At 39.2% G+C, this 18,090-nt stretch overlaps 1 protein-coding gene across 6 annotated transcripts in view; it reads left to right on the top strand.

Moving 5' to 3' along the window:
* Positions 1 to 18,090, top strand: part of SSBP2 (single stranded DNA binding protein 2) — a 312,515-nt gene that overhangs the window by 228,168 nt on the left and 66,257 nt on the right. For 4 of the 6 annotated variants that reach the window (XR_006281434.1, XM_043514717.1, XM_038402449.2 and 1 more), the window contains exon 5: positions 2,537 to 2,626. The exons of the other annotated variants lie outside the window; for them this stretch is intronic. Coding sequence is in view for 3 of the 4 variants with exons in the window: in XM_043514717.1 (XP_043370652.1) it covers positions 2,537 to 2,626 (90 nt within the window). In the remaining variant the exon portion in view is untranslated. The remainder of the gene's footprint in view (positions 1 to 2,536; positions 2,627 to 18,090) is intronic. 6 annotated transcript variants of the gene reach the window in all.

Raw genomic sequence — 18,090 nt, 5'->3', positions numbered from 1 at the left:
GGAGTGGTAGATACGCTGGAGGGGAGGGATAGGATACAGAAGGACCTAGACAAATTGGAGGATTGGGCCAAAAGAAATCTAATGAGGTTCAATAAGGATAAGTGCAGGGTCCTGCACTTAGGATGGAAGAATCCAATGCACCGCTACAGACTAGGGACCGAATGGCTCGGCAGCAGTTCTGCGGAAAAGGACCTAGGGGTGACAGTGGACGAGAAGCTGGATATGAGTCAGCAGTGTGCCCTTGTTGCCAAGAAGGCCAATGGCATTTTGGGATGTATAAGTAGGGGCATAGCGAGCAGATCGAGGGACGTGATCGTTCCCCTCTATTCGACACTGGTGAGGCCTCATCTGGAGTACTGTGTCCAGTTTTGGGCCCCACACTACAAGAAGGATGTGGATAAATTGGAAAGAGTACAGCGAAGGGCAACAAAAATGATTAGGGGTCTAGAGCACATGACTTATGAGGAGAGGCTGAGGGAGCTGGGATTGTTTAGTCTGCAGAAGAGAAGAATGAGGGGGGATTTGATAGCTGCTTTCAACTACCTGAAAGGGGGTTTCAAAGAGGATGGCTCTAGACTGTTCTCAATGGTAGCAGATGACAGAACGAGGAGTAATGGTCTCAAGTTGCAATGGGGGAGGTTTAGATTGGATATTAGGAAAAACTTTTTCACTAAGAGGGTGGTGAAACACTGGAATGCGTTACCTAGGGAGGTGGTAGAATCTCCTTCCTTAGAGGTTTTTAAGGTCAGGCTTGACAAAGCCCTGGCTAGGATGATTTAACTGGGACTTGGTCCTGCTTTTAGCAGGGGGTTTGGACTAGATGACCTTCTGGGGTCCCTTCCAACCCTGATATTCTATGATTCTATGATGATTCTATGATATAGACAGGGCTGATGAGGGCATCCAGTTATGCCCCTCCTCCCAATGGATGCAAGTTTTCTATACAATTCTACAGCTTAATGCTAGAGGTACCAAATCCCATTAATGCACAGAGTCAACCCCCGAAGAAGTTACTAGGAAGTAACCCCTCTTTATCCACTGCAGTGTGATACAATATCACCCCATCATAGCTCTGTTACTTTTTGGCAGTCCTGCAAGAAAATGTTTTGTGACCCAAATCCCTTTGCTAGCTCAGGTACATCTGACTGACTTTTGTGGTCAATTGCAAGAGTAAAGTATTGTAACACCAACCTTGCTGAACATATTACAAAGTCCAGAATCAGGATCTGTGAGCTTATTGAAATAATTCACTGGGCAACAAATGTCAACAGTGCAATCAAGATCAAAGCCTTGTAGCCGTTCTGACTGTATTGTACTTCTTAAAACTTGTGTGCAGACTTTACTAGCTTTTTTGGTCCCTTGTTGGAAAGTAACATACAGTTTAGTTACTAAATATCGTACTGGTTATCATACTTGAGGAACTTATTCTAAAGAGTGGTTTGAACCATTGCAAAATCTGACGTAACTAACTGAGTATTTATTTTTTGTTAAGTCTAAAAATGTCAGCATATCTACATGCCATACCCATCAAATTCAATTTTCTAATGTTCCCAGCATTACACTATACATTTCCTTAAATGGACCTGAAAATATAATGTACATATATACTTAATTTGGTTATTAAATCTAAAAATGACCTACTTGGCCAGTTAAATTAATAATCATCATAAATTTGTATTCCGCCGGGCAGATATTGGCAGATTATTAGGACCTGCAAATGGCTCTTCATGCTTTCTGTGCTCCTAAGACTGAAAGTCTTTGAAGGTGATTCAGCCCCACACCCTAACAGAATGTACTGCAGGAAAAAAAGCTGCTAGAAATTAAAAGCAATTGAAGTTCTAATACATGACAACAATAACAGTTTGGCTTCCATTTTTGTGATGATCTCCTGCTTGTAAATTGCTGGGAGCTACATTCCTTACTTGCTTATTCCATTTGTAGGATTTGCAGAGGTAGTTAATTTCATCCTCTGATTCACTTCTTAGACCTACTTTTTCCCCCCTTCCTCTTTTTTGTTTTTCCTTTCCGAAAATGTAACCAGAATTATTCTCATTAATCATGGTAGTTATTTGTGGCACTGGTAGAATCATGAGCAGCCATTGTTTTGAAGCTTGGTATGATTTTAAAATAATATTAAGTCTGCTGGAGTTAAAAGTGGTTGAAAATTTCAAATAGACTGAATACTTAACTTTTTGATAGAACATATATACATGTGTGAGAGAGATACACACATACATTTATGAATATATATAATATAAACATTAAATATATACATACAATCATCATACATTTAATGGATGAATGTGTCTGTCAGTCGTCTCCTCAAATAACATATATTTGTGAACTAAAATTAACCATTTCATGTGTATAAAATGAGACTGTTATTGAATTACAGTTTACCTTTAGAGTAAACAATGAAAATTATATGATATCCAGAGAGTTTACTTTCTGCCGTACTGCATTTTAGTCACAGTAGTTTTTGGTTTTATGCCTACCATGCAATGACAAAGGTTTATTTTTCCTTTGTTCTTTTCAGAGTGCTGCAGCAGCTCCCAGTCCAGTGCTAGGAAACATTCCCCCAGGAGATGGCATGCCAGTAGGTCCTGTACCACCGGGTTTTTTTCAGGTATTCAGAAAAATTATGATTCAGACATTTTAGGATGTAGAAAAGCTTCAGTTGCATTATTTGAAGCTGTGTAAAAAAGGGCCTATTCTAAATTATATTATGCATAATGTGTACAATATTTAAAAGATAGTTATTTTTAAGAAAAATATACAGGAGGAAAGCAAGTGACCTCTCTGACTAATAATTCCATTGAATACAGTATCACTCCTTCATAACTTCAAAGATAAGAATTTGTGCTATTTTATGATTAAAGCTTGAAAATTATTTAATATACTTTAATAATAACCTCTTATGAGGAAATGTTAGAATTATACTGATATTTTGATGTAAGAATTGAGTTGTTGTTCATGTCTGGCTGTTTGCAAAGTGGAGCCAGAGGGCCAGATTTTCAAAAGTATTCAGGGGCCTGATGTCAATGGGAGTTAGGCACCTAGGTGCATTTGAAAATCACATCAAGTACCAATCTGCGTATTTAGATGTTTAAATACCTTTGAAATTCTTGCCCCTAGTGCATAACAACAAGTCAAGGAATCAATGCATACTCAGCCTTCCCTTAAGGTTTGATCTAGGTGAAATTATACTTTTGGCGGTTTGGACACTAACAGTGCAGTATGCTTGTGGTAAATAACAAGCTAATATGCAAGGCCAAACTAATAATTTCAGTCCAGGAATGGAGAGCTCATATAAATGATCTATCTGCCTCCTTTCTACCAGAATCCAGTTATTTTTCTCCCCACTGTGCCTGCTATTGCCATGCAGCCCATAGGAGTAAATACAGCTCTAGAGCTGGAGTAACTCCATAATTTGGCCACAGTGGAGAGACAGACTTTCTACACTTATCCAAGTATGGAGAGGAATTTTTGGTTCACATATGTGGTCGCCTGCTGAAAAATGAGTAAACCAGGTGTCCAGGGCTGAAGTGTGAGGAGCAGATGAGGATGGGGAAGTTCTCTCCTGTGAAAGACAGGGGTGAAAACCAGGAGAATATGGAGGAGGAGAATATGGAGGAGGAGAATATGGAGGAGGATCTTCATTCTCCTTTCTCATTAAAGGCCATGAGATGGGAGTACTAGGTATGTCTGAAAGGTATAGTTTCACTCTGATGGATATTTTTTTTGTAGGCAATCAGAAATCTTTACGGAGCTCTTTTGTTCTGTATGCATGAGTGAGAGCAGTATGCAGTGTTGTGGTAGCCATGTCGGTCCCAGAATATTAGCGAGAGAAAGTGGTTGAGATAATATGTTTTATTGGACCAACATCTCTTGGTCAGAGACAAGCTTTCAAGCTTACACTTCACATTGAATGATTCCTTGAAATATGTGTTAACTACTTATACTAAACTATCTGTTCAAACCTTGTAATTAACAGTGATACTTTGAGTTAGTTTCCCAGACATGAAGAAGAGCTCTGTGTAAGAAGCTTGTCTCTCACCAACAGAAGTTGATCCAATAAAAGATATTACCTCACCTACCTTGTCTCTCCGAGTGATAGCAGGTCATCTACATGGAGTTCCTCTTCACACAGTCATAGAGGGAGGGGGAGTTCTGATTGCGGGATTCACCACCACAAGAAGAGCTACAGAAGTCTTGAACCTGGTCACAAGCATTGCGTTTCACCTGCTAACCCAGAATCTGAGCCAAGTTGCTCAGTGTAGTGATGAAAGAGATTTTGCAGAAGAAACATCCTGTTTGCAGGTATCATTACAAAATGCCCAGGAGTTGGCAGAAATATGTTAATTATTTTTAAAAAGCACTTAGCCAATAGATAAAAAGTTACAAGCAGAAATAAAACAAAACAACAACTCCTGTTGTCTTCACAAAGAGCTTCACAGTATTAGCCTCACAGCTGAGAAGGAAAAAGATCTATGTTTGTCAATATCTGGATGATTGGCTGACCTTGGTCATCTCTGAAGTGTCAAAATGTGTTGACAGCAAGTTTGAATGACAAATTTTACATACTGCTTTAATATTAAAGAAAAAGAAGCAAAATAATATAAGGATGTCATGCCATCTAGTGGCAGTTGCATTCTCTGTATTAGCCATATTATATGGATGCACTATTTTTAGCTCTGTTGTGCTGTAGCAGAGCTGACCTAATGCTCTGATAGAGCATTATTACAGGAAGAAGAATGAGTGAAAAGAAGTTTCATATTTTTTTCATCCATGGCATTACTATTGACTACAAAAAGTTAAGTGTAAATAGCACTCAGATAATTAAACTAACTAAAACAAGCTACAGGTTTCAAGAGTAGCAGCCGTGTTAGTCTGTATTCGCAAAAAAGAAAAGACAAAACAAAAAACAAATTTATTTGAGCATAAGCTTTCGTGAGCTACAGCTCACTTCATAGGAAATTCAAAGTCAATGATAACTCGCATCCTTTTTGCGTTTCAAAACGAAAAGCCAGACAATATACATTTAATAAGCAAATAGCTTACAAGCTTCCATGGAAGGATATAAAATGTATATTGTTTTTGAAGAGATGGATTAATAGTCTCTCAGGTAACTACAGTGGGCGCCTTTACATCCTCCTGATTCTGGGGATAGCAGGGGGCCAAATCAGCCTAACCAAAAGTTGGAACAGCCACAGCAATCAGTCACTCTAACCTACACCAGCTAGAACTGTCTCATAGGGGCCATTCTGCCAGTCAGGGATCAGCTGAGCATATCATGCTCCAGGTCTGCCCCCTTCCACCTCTAGAATATCCTCTCGTGCACACAGCTGATTCTGACACACACTTTGCACTAGGAATGAGTCAGGAGGGATTGGCTTAACAGTAGCTTAGGAAGAATCCTCATCTGTCCTTTTAGAGCAACTTTAAAGTCACAGCACCGCTCCAGTGGCACTAAGGGATTTTAGCAAGGCTGAAGATCTGACCCCATTATATATTTAAGTTCATTTTGAAAATATCTGATCTTTTTAAAGTTGTGTCTGGACTATAAGTCCACTACTATCTTCCTGCTAAGTCCCATGTAGTTTTCTGATTTTCTAGTCCATTGCCTTTATTATCCACCATCCCTGTTGTCCTCCAAACAACCACACACAGTTTAACAATGGCAGCATCCCGCTTAGTCCCATATTTTTCACTATTAAAAAATTCATGCTTTCCCTACTCCCACAGTCTTACCTGTCTGCTTATCCTTCAAGTACAAAAATTACTCAGAGAAAACAGTTTAAGAGTGGTAACTGGGACACCTCTTTTCTCCTTGTTGTGGAGTCTACACAGTCTGCCCTCTTGGCCATAAGTAAAGATCGAGCAGATCAGCTATTGCATACTTTTCAACTGTGAACTGTGGAAATCTCAGATTCCCAGAAAATCTGAGTTGCCCCTGAAACATCAATTGGTATATGGTGGCATTTGTTTTTATTTAGGAGAACAAATAAATTTAGTTAGTATAGCCTTAGGCTACATTTACACTGCAAGCTAGCGGTATGATTCCTAGGTCTCATAGACACAGTCATATATTATCTCTCACATGAGCTAGCATGGTAAAAATAGTATTGTAGCCATGGTGTAATGAGCAGCTGGAATGGCTGTGCACTGTGCTAGCAGCCCCGAGTACAAACACACCGGAACCCAATAGGTATGTAGATGGGGCAGCTAGCTCGTGCCTCTGTTGCTACTGCCTATGCTACTGTCACTACACTACTATTTTTAGTACGTTAGTTCAGATAAGAGCTAGCACAAATATAGCTATGTAAGCAGGGAATCATACCCCTAGCTTGTAGTGTACACATAGCCTCAGTGATCAACTCTAAAACTCTGCTTGCAAAATAAAAAGTTCTGTATTTTTATATTAAAATATACAAAACATAAAATGTGTACAATAATTATTTTATATGACCCTCAGCATGATTGTTCAAACAGTCACACATTTTCCATGCAGAGAGTTCCATTGCAGTCAATGGGATTCCATGATGGAGTTACAAGAGAAACTGTAAAGAATTAGCCCCTATTAGAACAGGTAAACTTAAGTCTCAGAATTGTTGCTCAGAGCATCACGGATTGTTGAATATTCTTTTCAACAAATGAAAAATCACCACAGGCTTGAATGAAGCAGATAGGTGGAGTTGGAGGCTTTAGCAAGCCTAGAGAAGATCTGAAAATATGAAAATGGATTTTGAGGGAGATTTTATTCCCCCCCCATATAGTTAATGCTTATATTAAGAATATTGTTATGCATGATATATGTTTGGAATGTTTGTAGTTATTTGTAGATGTAGTTGCCCCAATTCTGGACAGACTTAAGCCCATTATTACTACTCACGTGTAAAGTTATGCACATACTTAATTTTTCAGAGAAACAGGACCTTTGTGTCATTGCTCCCGTAACCTCTTATTTTATTTTAAAAATCTTTAAATTTAAAATATTTATTTTTATCTTATTTTATTTTAAAAATCCTTTAAGTATGAAAATATAAATGAAACCTATCTTCAGTCTGTAAGTAGAGGATATTAGCACCTCAAAAGGTCTGAAAATAGCGTGGGTGTATGTTTGTGTGTGTGTGTTCCTCTCTCTCTCTCTCTCTCTCTAAACACCAGAAATAAAGTCAATTTTTTAAAAAGATAAAGGTGTCTGCTGGCTTTGATAATGCCATCCTACAGTTATAGTAATGATATTATTGCGCACAACTATTAAAACAAATTAAAACTGCTCAGCTTGAGTAACTAAATAAGCTTTGTGCCCATGCACCACAAATACAATCTCAAGCAGCCACAAACCCACTGCTAGTTTTGGAACAGTATTAGGGGAAGGGAAGGCACCTAAATGACAAACGCCTTATAAATATCTGTTGAGGGAGAGGAGGCAAAATAAGGCTTGGATTAAATCTTTACCTATTCTGAGCTTTTGACTCTTATGTAGAGGAAAATATATATACCCTTTGGGGTGCACATATTGACTGTACGTCAAAAGTGGCATTACAGTGTCTTCTGAAAGGTGCTAAGGGGTGCTTGGTTTGGTTTTTTTTTGGTTGGTTGTGAGTTGTTTTTGCTGATGTTTTGTAATTTATAAATGGTGCCATTTTCTTCATAGGTGAATCCTGTCCTTGGCATAAATTGACAGATGTACTTTCCATTGGACTTAAGAGATCAGTTTCATATACCAAAATTCTATTGCTGAAGATAATGCTTTTAGCTTCATCATCATAATAATATATTTAATAACTGTAGCAGCAATAGTGATTCTTAACTGAGAGATCACTGAGGCTCTTAGTTTTCACTTGCCAGCATTGCTCCTAGAAATGAATTGTTCATGTGTTGGGTGGGGAATTGCTAATTTTTCAGAAATGTGTTCTTATACTCAAAGTTTATGTTCAAAATGTCTGAATTTTAGAGGCATGGGTAAAAAAAAAAAGTTATGTGATCCTTCCTGACCTTATTAGCTCCAGCTCAAATCATGTTTGGAATGATTCGTTCTATTTGTATAATGTTTTCACTCTAAATTAAAGTCACAGTTCTTCAACTGATTTAAAATACATATACTTCATGGTACTTTTTAAATTGTACTGCTTAAGAAATCTCCATTAATTATCATGTACATAGTTCGCCCTCTTCCTCTCCCACTTGCTGGATCTTCTTGAGTGAGAAATAATCATTATATTTGCTGCAAAGGGAGACATATTTGACAACAGTACCATTCCAACAGTTCATCTGTTATTGAAATGAGTGTTACTTACCTTCTCAAATTCCTGGTGAAATAACTCGGTAGCAGCAATAGATCCTCTTTGTAAGATCCTAGAGAAGTATTGTACATAAGTGAAAAGAGGTTTCAGAGTAGCAGCCGTGTTAGTCTGTATTTGCAAAAAGAAAAGGAGTACTTGTGGCACCTTAGAGACTAACAAATTTATTAGAGCATAATCTTTCGTGAGCTACAGCTCACTTCATCGAATGCATTTGGTGGAAAAAGCAGAGGGGAGATTGATATACACACATAGAGAACATGAAACAATGGGTTTATCATAAACACTGTAAGGAGAGTGATCACTTAAGATAAGCCATCACCAGCAGCAGGGGGGGGAAAGGAGGAAAACCTTTCATGGTGACAAGCAAGGTAGGCTATTTCCAGCAGTTAACAAGAATATCTGAGGAACAGTGGGGGGTGGGGTTGGGGGCAGAAATAACATGGGGAAATAGTTTTACTTTTAATGACTCATCCATTCCCAGTCTCTATTCAAGCCTAAGTTAACTGTATCCAGTTTGCAAATTAATTCCAATTCAGCAGTCTCTCGTTGGAGTCTGTTTTTGAAGCTTTTTTGTTGAAGGATAGCCACTCTTAGGTCTGTAATCAAGTGACCAGAGAGATTGAAGTGTTCTCCAACTGGTTTTTGAATGTTATAATTCTTGACGTCTGATTTGTGTCCATTCATTCTTTTACGTAGAGACTGTCCAGTTTGACCAATGTACATGGCAGAGGGGCATTGCTGGCACATGATGGCATATATCACATCGGTAGATGCGCAGGTGAACGAGCCTCTGATAGTGTGGCTGATGTGATTAGGCCCTGAATAGATATGTGGACAGAGTTGGCAATGGGCTTTGTTGCAAGGATAGGTTCCTGGGTTGGTGGTTCTGTTGTGTGGTGTGTGGTTGCTGGTGAGTATTTGCTTCAGATTGGGGGGCTGTCTGTAAGCAAGGACTGGCCTGTCTCTCAAGATCTGTGAGAGTGATGGGTCATCCTTCAGGATAGGTTGTAGATCCTTGATGATGCGTTGGAGAGGTTTTAGTTGGGGGCCGAAGGTGATGGCTAGTGGCGTTCTGTTATTTTCTTTGTTGGGCCTGTCCTGTAGTAGGTGACTTCTGGGTACTCTTCTGGCTCTGTCAATCTGTTTCTTCACTTCAGCAGGTGGGTATTGTAGTTGTAGGAATGCATGATAGAGATCTTGTAGGTGTTTGTCTCTGTCTGAGGGGTTGGAGCAAATGCGGTTATATCGTAGAGCTTGGCTGTAGACAATGGATCGTGTGGTATGATCTGGATGAAAGCTAGAGGCATGTAGGTAGGAATAGCGGTCAATAGGTTTCCGATATAGGGTGGTGTTTATGTGACCATCGTTTATTAGCACCGTAGTGTCCAGGAAGTGGATCTCTTGTGTGGACAGGTCCAGGCTGAGCTTTGAGGGTGGGATGGAAATTGTTGAAATCATGGTGGAATTCCTCAAGGGCTTCTTTTCCATGGGTCCAGATGATGAAGATGTCATCAATGTAGCGCAAGTAGAGTAGGGGCATTAGGAGACGAGAGCTGAGGAAGCGTTGTTCTAAGTCAGCCATAAAAATGTTGGCATACTGCGGCCATGCGGGTACCCATCGCAGTGCCGCTGACTTGAAGGTATACATTGTCCCCAAATGTGAAATAGTTATGGTTGAGGACAAAGTCTCAAAATTCAGCCACCAGGTTAGCCGTGACATTATCGGGGATACTGTTCCTGACGGCTTGTAGCCCATCTTTGTGTGGAATATTGGTGTAGAGGGCTTCTACATCCATAGTGGCTAGGATGGTGTTTTTAGGAAGATCACCAATGGACTGTAGTTTCCTCAGGAAGTCAGTGGTGTCTCGAAGATAGCTGGGAGTGCTGGTAACGTAGGGCCTGAGGAGGGAGTCTACATAGCCAGACAATCCTGCTGTCAGGGGCCAATGCCTGAGATGATGGGGCGTCCAGGATTTCCAGGTTTAAGGATCTTGGGTAGCAGATAGAATACCCCAGGTCGGGGTTCTAGGGGTGTGTCTGTGCGGATTTGTTCTTGTGCTTTTTCAGGGAGTTTCTTGAGCAAATGCTGTAGTTTCTTTTGGTAACTCTCAGTGGGATCAGAGGGTAATGGCTTGTAGAAAGTGGTGTTGGAGAGCTGCCTAGTAGCCTCTTGTTCATACTCCGACCTATTCATGATGACGACAGCACCTCCTTTGTCAACCTTTTTGATTATGATGTCAGAGTTGTTTCTGAGGCTGTGGATGGCATTGTGTTCTGCACGGCTGAGGTTATGGGGTAAGCGATGCTGCTTTTCCACAATTTCAGCTCGTGCACATCGGCGGAAGCACTCTATGTAGAAGTCCAGGCTGCTGTTTCGACCTTCAGGAGGAGTCCACCCAGAATCCTTCTTTTTGTAGTGTTGGTAGGAAGGTCTCTGTGGGTTAATATGTTGGTCAGAGGTGTGTTGGAAATATTCCTTGAGTCGGAGACGTCGAAAATAGGATTCTAGGTCACCACAGAACTGTATCATGTTCGTGGGGGTGGAGGGGCAAAAGGAGAGGCCCCGAGATAGGACAGATTCTTCACTGCAGTTATTCTTTCTTACTGTGGAATAGGTCCAGTAATTCTTTGATGATGATAAAGCATTGACCTTAATTGAAAAACTATTATTTGTTCTGATTATTAATCTTTGAATCTTAGATGTAGAAAGATTGAAGTCTGGAGAAGGGAGCTATAGACATTAGATTTTTATTTTTAATTATTTTAAATGTTGCACTCTACATTCTTAACTTGATCAAACTTCTGACTGTTGCCATATTTAAACTTCTAGGGTGGGAGGCCATGTTAGACAACTCTAAACAAATATAAACAAACTCAAATAAGTTTTGAGGGGGACCTCATTTGAAGCAGACAGACGTATTCCTGTTTATGAAACAGAGACTTAGTCACTAGAGAAGGCCATCAAGAGAAGTTCGCTCACTTATATATGCTGAGAGTCTGGTACAAGCTGTTTTAGGTAAAAGCTAGTTAGTGTGTGATTTACTTGATTTGCCTTACCCAAAGTACAGCTCTCAATACTTTTGCCAAAAAGTAAAGCATAGACCTGTGTAGAGTTTAATAGTTGTTCAAATATGATTGAATGGGAAAGTGCTTTTTATTAAGCATTGATCATAGACTATCTGAGTATAATAAGATAAGCTACATATTTATGCTCATCAGCAGAATGTGCCAGCACAACTGTGTCATTTGGAGTATTTAGTCTTGGTTAGCACTAAAATGTGTTAATCAAGAGTGTCTTATAAACTGCAATGACAGTGATTGTTGATGCAGAACAGAGAGGAAACCAAACAAATTAAAATATGTGACTTGTAAACTAACTCCAGTCAATTCATTTGACACGCATTTTATGTCTCATTCCATTTTCTAAATGAAAGCACTTATCTCCTACCAGTAACAATTAAAAGCACTTAGCAATCATATTATAATACAAGGAGCCTGAAAGAGGTATATTAAAAAAAATTACTTCCTTATCACTTTTCAGTACTGATAGGATAAGAAGAAAGTGAAATCAGAAAATTGTATGATAAAATCTTTTTTCATGCTTTTGGAATATAACAGTTAACAATTTCAAACTTTTTAACAAGGGATGAGTAAAAGACCAAAAATGTGCATATGAAGGAAAGGACTGAGAGGGAAGACAAAAGAGAGAGAACATGGGACATGACAGGTGAATTTAAAATGTAGGAGGAGAGAAGAACCTCGGATTATTTTTTTACCTAGATCATGAATCATTTTATAATTTCAGGACTTGGAATGTATGAATGGTGAGATTCTGTCCTTATGAGAATCCACACTTGACTTATGTTCTAGATGCTAGTAATTTGGACGTTCTTAGTATACCTGCACCTGGAGTAGCAGCTAATTAGTATAAAATAATGTATCACAATGCCTATGTAAATTAAGGCTGTAATTCCATTTTAGGGCTTCTGGTAATATGCAGTACTCAAACTTTGTTTGTCAAGATAGCAAAGATAGTTGACTTCTACAATGCGATTAAAGATTCTAAGTTAACTACATGTAACTGACACAATTTAAACAAGACAAGCCTTGTCTACGTTGAGTGCTAAATTGTGTTTCACATCATGTTAGAACACAAGGTCATTTCCCAGTGTAGATAGGCGCCCTGTAAGGAGTGCCTTCAGCCTCTCAGAATGTTTAGGTATACAATATAAGAGGATTATTTTAAAGTATGTTACTATTTTTTTATTTTAATTGAAAATATAAGAAGTAAAACAGTATGTTATTTTAATGTTCATATTATTAAAAAGCTGTTTTAATTTGATTTTTTAAGGTAAAACTGATCTACAATTTAGGAATTATTTGGGGAAATTTGCAAAACTTCTCCTGCCCATATAGCTGAAATTAATGAGAGTTGCTATAGTTCAACTATAGTTAAACTCCCTTGCTCCCTCCCTGCAATTATCAACAATAATGCATTAGTGCATTATTCTGGCCACCCACTACACACACTGCCCACATGCCCCACATTTGTCTCTTGTGATCGTGTAGGCAAAGCTCCTTAGCCACTCATTCTACCAGTAACAATAGGGGTTACTGCTTCATCTCCTGTTGACTCTGCTACATGGAGTCTCTGAGGGGAGGTGCTGAATCAGCACACTTTCCATCTATTCTGGGCACACCCACTTCCAGGGCAGCATCCCTTAGGCTATGTCTACATAGGATGAAAAAGGTACTTTTTTTCAACCTGTTTAGCTTAAAATGATAAACACCCTTCCACCCCCCCCCCCACATCCATGGAGAGACAGTTTTCAGTCAGGTTAGGTTTCAGAGTAGCAGCTGTGTTAGTCATGTTAGCTAATCATATTGTAGGCAAGTCTGTCTCCGAAAGCCCGTTCACACTAGGATAAAAGATAGGGATCCTAGGTGCTATGGTAATACAAAATAATTAATAATATATGTCTTAAAGTCTTATAGTAGAGGGGGCACCCTAGGAGGTTCACCTTAACCAGCTAACACATGGTAAAATTAAATTTGCCTTGTCAAGAGTAGAGTTAGTTCATTAGTTAAAACAGTTAGCAATATGTTGTGAAAATGCATCTTTTTATCTTGTTGTGAACAGACCCCAACACTGTCAACTAGGCTAAAACAGAACAGCTAACAGGACTGAAGAGGTGTTACATTATATCTACATTGGTGTTTAAGGGAATTTTCAATTACGTTAAGCTAATTGGATTTGAAGAAGTACCTTTTAACCCTCGGTAGACAGGGCCCTACTGTTCAGACGGCATTCACCACTTTTTGCCTCCCTACCTCAGGGTGATTGCCACGTAAGAACATAAGAGCTGCCATACTCGATCAGACCAATTGTCCATCTAGCCCAGTATCGTGTCTCTGACAGTGGCCAGTACCAGAGCTTTAGTGGAAATGTACAGAAAACTATGCAATTTTGGAGAGATCAACCCGTCTTTCCCTCTGAGCTTCTAGCAGTCTGACATTTACAGTCGCCCTTGGCATGAGGTTACATCCCTAATCATTGTGGCTAATAACTGTTGATGGATGTATCCTCCATGAATTTATCTAGTTCTTTTTTTAACCAGTTATACTTTTGGCCATCACAACATCCCATGGCAATGAGTTCCACAGGTTAATTGTACGTTGTGTGAAAAAGTATTTACTCTTGTTTGTATTAAACCTGCTGCCTATTAATTTCATCAGGTGACCCCTGTGGGAAAGGGAAAATAACACTTTATTCACTTTTGTTTTTCCACACCATTCATGATTTGAGACCCCTATCATATTCTCCCTTAATCATTCCTTTTGTAAGCTGAACATCCCTAATCTTTTTAGTCTCTCCTCATATGGAAGCCATTTCATACCCTTGATCATCTTTTCTGCCCTTCTCTGAACCTTTTTCAGTTCAACTATATCCTTCTTGAGATGGGTTGACCATAACTGGACACAGTATTCAAGATGTGGGTGCACAATGGATTTATATAGTATCATTATGATATTTTCTATCTTATTTTCTATCCCTTTCCTAACATTGTTTGCCTTTTTGACTACTGCTGCACACTGAGTTGAAGTTTTGATGATCTCTTTCTTGAGTAGCAACAGCTAATTTAGAACCCATCATTATGTATGTGTAGTTGGGATATTTTTTCCAATCTGCATTACTTTGCACTTCAATGTTGAATTTCATCTGCCATTTTGTTGCCCAGACACCCAGTTTTATGAGGTCCCCATGTAACTCTTTGAGGTCATCTTTGGATTTAATTATCTTGAATAATTTTGGATTATCTGAAAACTTTGCCACTTCATTGTTCACTCTCCTTTCCAGATAATTAATGAATATGTTGAACAGTTGGGGGATCCCACTGCTTATCTGTCTCCATTGTGAAAACTGACCATTTTTTCCTACCCTTTGTTTCTTATATTTTAACTAGTTACTGATTACCTATTATCCTATGATTACTTAGTTTGCTTAAGAGCCTTTGGTGAGGGATCTTGTCAGAGGCTTTCTGAAAATATAAATACAACTAAATTGTCTGGATTTCCCTTATCCACATGCTAGTTGACGTCCTCAAAGAATTCTTATTGATTGGTGAGATATGATTTCCCTTCGCAAAAGTCGTGTTGACTCTTCCTCAACAAATAGTGTTCATCTATGTGTCTGATAATTTTGTTCTTTAGTATAGTTTCAGTCAATTTGCCTGGTACTGAAATTAGGCTCATGGCCTATAATTGCCAGGATTGCTTCTCACATCCTTTTTAAAAATTGGTGTTACATTAGCTACTATCCAGTTCTACTATCTAGTACAGAGGCTTATTTCAATGATAGGTTACATACTACAGTTAGTAGTCCTGTCATTTCATATTTGAGTTCAATCGAACTCTTGGGTGAATACCATCTGGTCTGGTGACTCATTACTGTTTAATTTTTCAATTTGTTCTAAAACCTCTACTATTGACCCATTGGTGTGCGACAATACTTCAGATTTGTTCCTAAAAAGAATAGCTGTGATGTGGGTATCTCCCCTATGTCCTCTGCAATGAAGACCAATGTAAATCATTTTGTTTTGCTGGAATGGCCTTGTACTTACTGCCACCAGGTGTGTGCTGCCATAAGTGAATGTAGAACCTAGGGTGAATCTCGCCCTATATATTTACCTTTTCTTTTTGAGATAAGTTTTCTTCTCTTTAACTTTTTTCCTTTTTTCAGGTTATTTTTTACATTAAATTGAACCATACAGCGCAGCCTGCACATAGGCTATCACAGTGGAGGGCAGCCTGCGGCACATGGGCTGCATGTGGCCCGTCAGGGTAATCCACTGCCAGGCCACCAGACAGTTTGTTTATATTTGCATGGCCTCCTGCAGCTCCCAGTGACCGCGATTCGCCCAGCTGCAGGTGGCCGTGCAAAGGTAAACAAACTGTCTGGTAGCCCACCCGCGGATTACCCTGACAGGCTGCATGTTGCCCACCACTGGGCTATCACATTCACAGAAACTCACACATAAAGATTAAATTTACTTTAAAATCTGTCTGGTTAAACAAGAGTCACATTTCCAGGAACTGAAATTTGAACAACTTACTAAAATAGTTAGAAATAAAAGAAGTCCTGTGTTTAACTCCTTCTTTCAGAGGCTTCATCCAATGTTCCGGAGCAGAGAGAAGGAATCCAGAAATTACATATAGAGGTGCCTTTTAAAAACCAAGTGGAATCATGGTAGTTTTCTAATGGGTTCTCTGACCACAATTTTCAAACCTAGATACCTAATGTTAGGCCCCTTAATCCTAATGTAGGCCCCTAAACAAGAGTGGCCTGATTTTCAAAGATATTGAGCTTGCAATTCCCACTGGTTTCAGTAGGATTGTGGATACCCATCGTTACTGAAAATCAGGCTACTTATATTTAGGTGCCTAAATATTGCAAATTTTGCAATTTATTTGCACATTTTTGTCATTAAATATGAAAACATGAGTAAAAAGAAGTAACAACAGTATCCAAATATTAATTTAACTTTACTTGGCAGTAAACAAACTCTAATCCCAGTATTCAGAAAGGATGTTGATTTAAATAAAAGAGGTTTCTTGAGAGTCAGGCCACCTGCTGGATTATTATCTGTAGGAATTAACCCAACCCCTGGTTGCTAGGTACAAGAAATCTTGAACATTTTATGTTTCAAAATAAAGCAGGCTAAAGCATAATACCAAATAGAACAAAAATAGTTAGTAGTAACAATAAGCAGTTAAAGATGCCAGAGTTTCTATGTCATCTTCATCCTGTTGGATATTGTTTGTGGAATCTGACTTTTGTAACTTGTCAAGAAGTCATGCTGAATCATTATCACTTTTCCTGACTGTTTGAACCGGAATGTAACCAAGAAAAGTGCTGATGTTTCAACATATGCTTTTTCACAGGCTTTCCTAATAGAAACACATTCTCTCCTTTTCTGATTGTTTTTCCTGGGCTTTAGAATGAGAAGAATGAAATTTTGAAGACTGATTTTTTTTTTAAATAAAATGTATCTTTTGCTCCTCTACCAGCTGTTGGAATTGGTTCTTTGTCATGAATGTCTGTAACAGAAAAATAATTTTTTTTCCTGCACCCTTTTAGCGTTTTTCAGTACAGACTTTTTTTTAAACCTGCAGTCATTACAATGGGATCTTCTACTTTGTCCGGCTGCATAACATTAAACCCACTGTACAGTCATTCGCTCGAGCCGTTTCAGTGAGCTCAATAAGTCCAACACTTCCAGCTCAGCTTTTGTTCTCCAGAATTTCCACTCTGTTGGTCTGAGAGACCCTGAGGGAAAGGCTTGTGGAAGGGAAGGTTTTGCCCTGATTATTGCAGGGATAGTCATCTCTTTGTTCAAATATTCACAATTTAAAGAATGCTTTAGGCTCTTCAGCTGCTTCTGGAATTACAGGTGTTATTAGTTGCCAAAATCACTCTTTTATCATCTTTCTAGTTAGACATTTGCTCCCTTTCCTTTCAGATCTAGACTTTGCTACCATGATCCCTGCTTTCTGACTTCTAGATGGGAATAATTCAATGTGTTCTACCTATGGTTGTATTTGAAGACAGCTTTAAAGTTACAGCTGGTGAAGATTTCATGCGCTGTCATGCTTGCAAATGTAATCATGAGGAATTGTAATAGCACTCCCCTTGATCTCTGGTCACAGCATTGCACAGGATCGTTGTCTCTGGCACCCCCTACTAGGCTCTCCCTCATCCCTGTGATGGCCTTTTCCAGCCTTTGTCTTTTCCTGAGTTCCTCCAGGTGTTCTGTGGCTTGGCCTTCTAACCAACTCACATGAAAGTCTAAACCACTTCCACTGGAACATGAACAAATCCAAATGAATCTTAAGACTTATACCCCTTCCGCCTCTTTCAGACTCCGCTTTAGTTCCTTTGTTGGTCCTACCTCAGGCTTCTCCTGCAGGAACCTAACCTGCTCCCGTAATATTCTTCCTCTGTTGTTCCTTTGTTGTTTCCTGTCTGCTAAACCCTATCCCAGGGATTCTCTCTGCCAGAGAGATCTGTCTCCTCTGCAGTCTCTCCCCAGCTGAGCTCCTTCTGTCTACCTATAAGTCATAACTCCACCTCCTCTGGCAGTTAAGTAATCACCCCCAAGATGCAGAGCATGACTAATTGGGGTTCTTTCCCTTGCCTTTCAGGTGATGGGGGTTAAGCCCCATCACTGGAATGTTAGATCTGTTTTCTGATGTTTGCATTGGCTTCCTGTTTACTTCTGGA

The sequence above is a fragment of the Dermochelys coriacea genome, chromosome 5 (assembly GCF_009764565.3).
Source record: "Dermochelys coriacea isolate rDerCor1 chromosome 5, rDerCor1.pri.v4, whole genome shotgun sequence".
Taxonomy (NCBI): Eukaryota; Metazoa; Chordata; order Testudines; family Dermochelyidae; genus Dermochelys; species Dermochelys coriacea.
The sequence above is the reverse complement of the archived record's forward strand: the minus strand, read 5'-3'. Positions and strand labels throughout refer to the sequence as shown.